General features: G+C 41.3%; 1 protein-coding gene across 1 annotated transcript; it reads right to left on the bottom strand.

The window, feature by feature from the left end:
* Positions 1 to 455: 455 nt before the first annotated feature.
* On the bottom strand, positions 456 to 6666 carry LOC138382914 (olfactory receptor 2T6-like). The gene is made up of 2 exons (XM_069467525.1): positions 5728 to 6666; positions 456 to 647 (listed from the first exon to the last, which is right to left on the bottom strand). Exons 1-2 carry the CDS (start codon positions 6664 to 6666, stop codon positions 456 to 458), a joined length of 1131 nt encoding a protein of 376 aa, XP_069323626.1.
* Positions 6667 to 8890: the final 2224 nt, after the last annotated feature.

Below are 8890 nucleotides of genomic sequence, written 5' to 3' on the forward strand. Positions count from 1 at the left end.
AGGGTGCCCCGTGCCCGTCGGGCCCTGGAGTGGGTTCTGGAAGTCCCCGGTCCATCCGAGCTCCTTCCACAGACGGTCCTGCATTTCTCATGTGAAACCACTGATTTCTCAGGAACGTCAGTTCATGCCAAAAGTCATTCTATGTGCTACACAATGACTGCATATTTTTTAAAGCTTAATAGTGGAGTGACATGTCTTTGTGACATTATGAATCTCAAAACAGTTACCAAAACCGTTAGAAACATGGCTCATCCTCCTCCTCAGATTGCTGAAAGGGCTGTGCCCCGCTTAGATGTTGCCAATTTTGTTCTGAGGGAATCAACCACTCCATCTGGGGCAGAATTTCCCATTTGTTAAGGAGAAAGTCAGGCCAAGGCAACAGAGTCATCTAAATGGCAGAGTGGGTTAATCATATAGCTGAAAGACAAATCGTTTTGCGCATGTCACTAGCCAGTTTAGGCCCAAGGAGGCACGAGGTCTTGAGGTCTTGAGAACTTTCCCGCAGGCTCAGACACAGACACCTGAGCTGATTCTGCTGCAGGCGCGGCCGAGTGTGTCACACGCAGCTTCTCATCCTCCGGAGGCTGAGCCTGGCAGCGACTCGCGATGACGTTCCCGGTGACGGGCAGTGAATAATAAAACACCCTCTAGAATGAAAACCATTCTGCTCGCTCTAAAAACGTTTGCCCCCGGCTGCAGCAGCGTCCTTTTAGAAAGCTTTGTTCTGCTGGTGACGGGGAGAGTACAGGGCGCGGGGACAGGCAGGCGTTTATTTTTCCTCCGGAGGCAGATGGCGCGTGGCCAGGGCCTTGCTGAGTACACAGTAGGTGGAGGGGTGAACATTCGGAACGCAGAGGCCAGGGAAAGACTGCCACGTGTCCAAGACAGGAAACTACTTAACATTCGGCTCGTGTTCTTCTGATTAACTTTCCTTTCCAAGAAACGTTAGCCTCGCTGCTTCCCGGTCTCCAAAATACATATAACCAAAGCCCCAACAGGGCCAGTTAACAAATTTTAGCATTTCATGCCCAGCCCCCACCCTAACTTCTACAAGCCCCATGATTGTTTAGTAAGTGCTTCTAATGATTCCTTGAAATGAAATGCAATCAAGAAATACAGTATCAGAGGGTTATATAATTGCTAGAATCTTTTTTTTTTATTAAATTTTATATTTTAGAAAATGGTTGGGTTTACAGAAAATTGAACTGATTGTACAGAGAGTTCCCATATACCCCTCTCTTTCCCCCATTATTAACATCTCACATTAGTGTGGTACATTTGTTGTAATTAAAGAATCAGTTTTGATACATTATGATTAAATAAAGTCCATGCTTTCCATAAGGGTTCACTTTTTCTGTTCTTCAGTTGTGTGGACTTTCACAAATGCAAATGTCATGTAACTCCCATTACAGTTCATATAGAATAGTTTCACTGCCCTAAAAATCCTCTGTGCTCTGCCTGTCCCTCCTCCCCTAACCCCTGGCAACCCTGATCTTTCTATTGTCACCGTTTTACTTTTTCCCAGAATGGAATGTAGCTGGAATCGTACAGTATGCAGCCTTTTCAAATTGGCTTCTACAACTGTATAATACTCATTTAAGTTTCCTCCATGTCTTTTAATGGCCTGATAAATCATTTCAATTTTTATCACTGGATAATATTGCATTGTGTGCATATGCCGCAGTTTATATATTCAACTGTGAAGGCCATCTTGATTAAGTCTAAGTTTTCATGACTATGAAAAATCTGCAACAAACCTTCACATGTTGGTGTTGTATAAACATAAGTTTCCAAGTCAGTAAGGTTAAGATCAAGAAGTGCAATTGTCAGATCATATGGTAAGATCATGTTTAATTTTGTAAGAAATTGCCAAACTGTATTCCAAAATGGCTGTCCCATTTTGCATTTGCAGCAATAATGAATGAGAGTTCCTGTATTTCACTAGCATTTGGTATTGTCAGTATTTTTAACTGTAGGCATTCTAAAAGGTATGTAGTGCTAGCTCATTGTTATTTTAATTATTATTTTTTTAAAGAACATATATTATCTATTTTTTCTAATTTTCTATTAAATCGACTTTCAACTGCTATATTTGTGGTATTTTTATCCTTTATCAGTCATCTGTATCTTAGTATACTTAATAAGATTGCATACTTACATGTGTGCATGCTAGATAGAAAAAGAGAAATAGGAGAAATTTTATTTCAGAATATTACACGGGTACAAATGTTTTGTATACATGAATTGCTTTTGTACAGTTTCAGTCAAAGTTGTAAGTGTGTCCCTCACCCAGAAAATATTCATTGTACCTATCACATGTGATTTTTACCCATATCCTCCCCCACCCTGCCACCTGCTTGATTTTCATTGAGTGTTACTTCCCTGTGTGCACATTAGTGCAGATCCGTTAGTTCCAATTTAATAGTGAGTATGTGTGGTGTTTGTTTTTCCATTATTGTGATACTTCACTTAGGAGAATGGTCTCCAGTTCCATCCAGATTGTTACAAAAGGTATTAATTTATTTTTTTTAAAGCTGAGTAGAACTCCATGGTATACATATACCACATTTTATTAATCCACTCATGGACTGATGGGTACTTGGATTAATTCCACATCTTTGCAATTGTGAATTGTGCTGCAGTAAACATTTGGGTGCAAGTGTCTTTTTGATAAAATGGCTTTTTTTCCTTTGGGTAAATATCCAGTAGTAGGATTGCTGGATCAAATGGTAGGTCGACTTTTAGTTCTTTGAGGTTTCTCCATACTACTTTCCACAGAGGTTGCACCAGTTTGCTGTCCCACCAACGTGTATAACAAGTGTTATTTTCTCACCACATCCACTCCAGCATCTGTTGTTTTGGGACTTTTTAATAAAAGCCATTCTCAGTGGAGTTAGGTGACATCTCATTGTGGTTTTGATTTGCATTTCCTTGATAATTAGAGACATTGAGCTTTTTTTCTTATATTTATTGGCCATTAGTCTATCTTATTTTGAAAAGTTTCTTCTGTTCATGTCTTTTTCCACTTTTTAATGGGGTTGTTTATTTTATTTATATTTATTTTTTGCTGATTTGCTTGAGTTCTTGGTAGATTCTGGTTATTAGCCCTTTATCTGATATATAGCTTGCATTTTCTCCCATTCTGTAGGTTGTCTATTTGCTCTGTTGATTGTTTCCTCGGCTGTGCAAAAGCTTTTTAATTTGATCAGGTCCCATTTATTAATTTTTGCTGTTGCTGTGATTGCCATTAGGGTCTTCTTCATAAATTCTTTGCCTAGGCTGATATCTAGAAGACTTTTTTCCTACATTTTCTTCTAGAATTCTTATAGTTTCATGCCTTAGGTTTAAGTCTGTTATCCACTGTGAGGTGATTTTTGTGAGAGATGAGAGGTGTGGATCCTGTTTCAGGCTTCTACATGTGGCTATCCAGTTTTCCCAGCACCATTTATTGAACAGGGATTCTTTTCCCCAGTGTATACTGTTGTCTGCTTTGTCAAAGATCAGTTGGCTGTATGTGGATGGTTTTATATCTGGGTTTTCTCTTCTGTTCCATTGGTCTGCATGTCCATTTTTGTGCCAATACCCTGCTGTTTTGGTTACTAAAGCCTTGTAGTGTAGGTTGAAGGCTGGTAATGTGATACCTCCAGATTTGTTCCTTTTGCTTAAGGTTGCTTTGGCTATTCAGGGTCTTTTCTGATTCCACACAAAGCATAGAATTATTTTTTCTAGATCTGTGAAATATGACATTGGTATTTTGATGGGGATTGCACTGAATCTGTAAATCACTTTGGGTAGTATGGACATTTTAACAATGTTGATTCTACAGATCCATGAGCTGGATATTTTTCTTCACTTGTTTGTATCATCTGTAAATTCTTTCCTCAGTGTTTCATAGTTCTCCTTGTAGAGATCTTTCACCTCCTTGGTTAAGTATATTCCTAAGTATTTTATTTAAAAATGAATATAAAAGGCAATCACATTTGTTAAGAATAACTAAAATAATGACCAGTATTTATAAAGCTGTATTACTTTTGTCATTTTACTTTGTCATTAAAATCTTACAAGGAAAAAATTTGTATTAACTCAAGTTTTACCAAAGAGGAAATTGAACCTCAGACACATCACATGATTGACAGAAGTTCACATGGTCTTTCTGTGGTGCTGAAATTGGCACTGTTCAGTTCTCATGGATCATTGCCCCCCTTCTCTTCTGATTTATTGTGTCCCTTGTACCTCAACATCTTCTGGGTTGGAAATGCTTATTCATATCATATGGCACATGGCATTTTCCAGGGCAGTCTGACAAGGCTGAAGAAGATGAGAATCTCTAGAGAGCCGTGGGAAAGCTGCCCCTGGTCTATAACTGATAACCCTGCTCAGTTAGATAGGACCAGGTCTAAGTCCTCAATTAACTTGTCAGCCCAACTCACATTGTTCCCAGGTGGGCTTTTCTATTTGTTATTGTTTTTACTATTATTTTAGAGACAAGGTCTTGCTCTGTGGCCCAGGCTGGAGCCCAGTAGCACAGGGCTGTTCTGTTTGGCTAAAGATTTTGTCTAACACACAGAAGTTTTTTCAGTGCAATAGGAGGTCTGGCTATGTTTCATATCATCTCTCACATCTGTGAACAGTAGAACATCACTGAACCCAGCTGTGGTTTTGTGGAACTGTTAAGCACACAAAGCCTGCGATAGCAGCATGCAGAGGTGACCCAAAGTATCTGGGATGTGGTCCTGGTTTTTATTGCTGAGTCTATGATTTAGGCCATTTTTCTCCAGGTCTCAGCTTTCTAAAAAGAAATGACACTACGTCATTAACAAAGAGTTTTCCAGCTCTAACTTTCAAAGGAAAAGCTGGTTATTTCCTTCTCACTTATCCAATGCAAAAGCCAGTGCTGAAAAGAAGGAAAAATGCTCTGTCCACAATTTCTTTGGAAGAAAAAGATTGGTAGAAATAGCCCCACCAACACTAACACCTACAGGGAGATTCCAGAAGGCTAATAATTCTAAAGAATTGGAGAGAAGCCTGAAACGTGATTACAGAAATTGCTAAGTAATGGGGGCACTTCTTTATCAACTATCTTTAACTGTCTCTGTCAATGCAACAATTATTTGTCACATAAAAGAGTAACATTGCAGAATCCTTCCCGTATAGAGGTTTAGTCTTGGCCTTTCTACAAAACACATGATCCATTTTTTTTTTCCAGCTCCAAATTTAAATAAAGGAGGAATGTTTTCAGTTGTTACTCAAAGAAGAGATACCAGGATTTTCTAAATCCATGTGTGAAGCTACGTAGATACCCCTTTTAAAGTTGATGACAATTTACTCTCTTTCAAAGTCTTTCAAATGTTGACATTCCTAAACCTTCCATAAACTCTATCTATGGACAGTTTAAAGAATGTAGTCAAAATCACCAGTTCTTATGAGGCCACTGAAGATGGACAGAGTATGTAATATTAACCAGAGTTTTGTGGACATTCATATACATGAATTGCAACCAGAGAAGTGGTATGACATGAATTGAAATCAGTGGAAACAAAGAAACAATAAACACAAGTGCTGTTAATGGAACTCTGGCATTACTTGCATGTGAATGTTACAGTAGCACCACATTTGGATGTGGCATTGGCAGTTGCTGCCAGAATGATCTGTGTTATCTACGATGAAATCCCCTGTGCTCTGAACAGACGCAGGGGTCTTAGCCTGTCAGAATTCTTTTCTTGTCACATCACAGGCACCCCGGCATCTCGCCATAACCCTCCTCCAGGCCCCCATCACATCCCTGTTCCTCAGACTGTAGATGAGAGGGTTTAACAGGGGGGTGAGGATGGTGTAAAAGGCAGAGAAGACCTTGTCTTTGATCGGGGTGTGGTAGGATCTGGGAAGCATGTACGTGTACAAGGCAGCTCCATAGAACAGAGTCACCACGATCACGTGTGACGAGCAGGTGGCGAATGCCTTCTTCCTCCCTTCTGCTGACTTGATCCCCTGCACTGTGATGAGAATCCGGGTGTAGGACGCCATCACCACAGAGAAGGGGATCAGCAGCATCATGACGCAACAAACGTACATCACCGTTTCATAGGCGGCTTTGTCCCCACAGGCCAGCCTCAGCATGGTGGGTGCCTCACAGAAAAAGTGATTGATCTCGTGAGAGGTGCAGAACGGGAGACTCATGGTGATCAGGGTGAGGAGGAAACTGTCCAAAGCACCACCAAGCCAGGAGCTGGCCAAGATCATCCAGCAGACCCGCCGGCTCATGAGGACAGGATAGCGGAGGGGGTGGCAGATGGCCACATAGCGGTCGTAGGCCATGAGCCCCAGCAGGAAGAATTCAGCCCCCACAAAGCCCATATAGAGAAAGTACTGGGCTGTACAGGCGACGAAGGAGATGGTCCCCTTGCCCACAAAATAATCAGCCAGCATCTTGGGCACGATGGTGGAGCTGTACATCACGTCGATGAAGGAGAGGTGGCTGAGGAGGAAGTACATGGGGGTGTGGAGGTGAGGGTCTGCGTGGACCAGGAAGATGGTGACCCCATTAGCTGTCATGGCCATGAAGAAGACGGCACAGATGGCACCAAAAAGGAATCCTGAGGCTTTGCTGTGAGTGAAGAGCCCCGTGAGGGTGAAGTCAGTGGACAAGTTCCTGTTGTTTTCATCCATGGTGTTGAGTTTGACCTGGAGGCATAAAGCAGATGTACAGGGTTAATGAAAATCACAAAAGATAAAATGAGTCATTTAAAAAAGTCTGCATAAGCATTATTATATTAAAATTATATAACTAAATCAAACAGTTTTTGGAGGGATGAATTTGTAGCTTCTTCTCTCCTGGCTATTTCTTCTTGGTGAAGAGCAATTCCAAAGCTGGGTCCCCGTGGCATGAGGATGAGTGGGCATTTGGCAATTGGTGCTTGGTTTAAGGGAGTTTAATTACTGTTGCAGAGCACCTGGGCCCTAGAGAAGCTCCTTCACTCAGACTTGGCTTCATTTATTTAAAATGTGGTACAACTGCAAGACAATTGATTCAAGAAATTCACATTACCAAATACAGTAATTCAAAGATGCTTGATGAAATTGGGCATTTTCAAGATAATCTTAAAACTGATCAGTCTTGTGTAAAAAATAACCATAAATTGTAGACATGGCTGAAAACTATAGTGAACTGTAGTTAAAAAAAAGGATCACAGCGTCCTTCATCTGGTCACTGACCGTCCTTATTGTTCCTTCACTCAGTTGTCAATTTCTCATTGATTCACACACCAAATCTTTATTCACGGAGAGTCCCGTGCAGTGTTCTCAGCTCTGCGGATACTGTAGCAAACAAAGGAGATTGTGTCTCCTGTGGTTCACAGTCTAGCTGTGGGAAAAGCACAATAAACAAGTAACAAAGGGGAACCACGGTTCCAGGTAATGCCTTAAGAGCTTTAAGGAAAACTTTAACACAAAGGTGACCAAAGACAAGTGATGGGAAGATTGGGGAAGAGGTGTTACTACAGAATTAATAGCAAATGTAACATTCCTACAGTGTAACGGAGCTTGTAATAGCCAGGAAACAAAAGTCAGTTCAGGAAGAGCCTTGTAGATGAGGGGGACGGTGAGGTACCAGTGGCCAGTTCTTTAAGGCATGTGGACCAGAGCAAAGAGGTCGAAACCATTTTCTAAGTATTATCAGAATTGAGTTACAGTTTAAAATATATAAAAGTTTGTTTAACAGTTAACATGTTTATTCTGATCTTTTCAGTGTACCTTTTGTACATTTAAAGCAATGTGTGTTTTTTTTGTGGGGGGGGGCTTTATTTTACATTTTTGTGGGTCTTGAGGGCTTTCCCAGGGGAACACCTACATCTGGGATAGAGTGGGGCAGCCCAGGTTCTGCCTTCTGTCCTAGAGTCCCACCTATTTTAATATTTTCCCCACCCTCTTTCACTCTCAGAAGCTTCCTGACTTGATCAGTTAGTCCTAAACCCTAGAGGAGACCACAGGAAATGTGTGGAGGACTCTGTAAGCCCAAAGGCAGCAGGAAGCCATGCAGGGTCTCAGATGGTGGAGGGGCATCCACACCGTGGGTGGTGAATTCACATCTTGAATACACAATAAAAATAAGAAAATCCTTTTTAAAGAAGTCCTCATTCGTTTCAGCATTCTTCAAAAGGCAATATAATTTTTGAATTTTTGAACATTATTGTGTGGACTCAGATATTGCACCGTACAAAGAGGCAGATGATGCGGCAGTAATTGCATGGAAGTGGCGGTCAGTTTCCTGACCCAGGAACACCATTCTGGAGTAAGGGGTCTCTATGGTGCCTCTCACCTCCGAAATATGTGAGCTAAGAATGCTCATTTGGGGACCTGGCTCCATTATTACTCAGCAGTGTGTCTTACTGCACATTACTTAAAATCTTAGAGCCAGTTCCCTGACCTCTAATTAAGGATATCGCAGGAAAGTAAAGAATTAAGAAGAGTGTAGGCCGGGCGCGGTGGCTCACACCTGTAATCCTAGCACTCTGGGAGGCCGAGGCGGGTGGATCACTCAAGGTCAGGAGTTCAAGACCAGCCTGAGCAAGAGCGAGACCCCGTCTCTACTAAAAAAATAGAAAGAAATTATATGGACAACTAAAAATATATATATAGAAAAATTAGCCGGGCATAGTGGCACATGCCTGTAGTCCCAGCTACTCGGGAGGCTGAGGCAGGAGGCTCGCTTGAGCCCAGGAGTTTGAGGTTGCTGTGAGCTAGGCTGACGCCACGGCACTCACTCTAGCCTGGGCAACAAAATGAGACTCTGTCTCAAAAAAAAAAAAAAAAAAGAATTAAGAAGAGTGAAACACTGTATAATATTACTACTGGTGAACATTCAATTCAGTTTAAATATATATGTTTAAAAATA

This window comes from Eulemur rufifrons, chromosome 4, assembly GCF_041146395.1.
Source record: "Eulemur rufifrons isolate Redbay chromosome 4, OSU_ERuf_1, whole genome shotgun sequence".
Lineage (NCBI taxonomy): Eukaryota > Metazoa > Chordata > Mammalia > Primates > Lemuridae > Eulemur > Eulemur rufifrons.

Excerpts from the sequence above, each read along its gene's own strand:
- LOC138382914 (XM_069467525.1), bottom strand. The coding sequence starts at position 6,666 with ATGGATGAAAACAACAGGAACTTGTCCACTGACTTCACCCTCACGGGG. Across the intron at positions 648-5,727 it reads GATGCCGGGGTGCCTGTGAT|AGGGTGTTTTATTATTCACT; the intron begins GTGACAAGAAAA and ends TTTTCATTCTAG.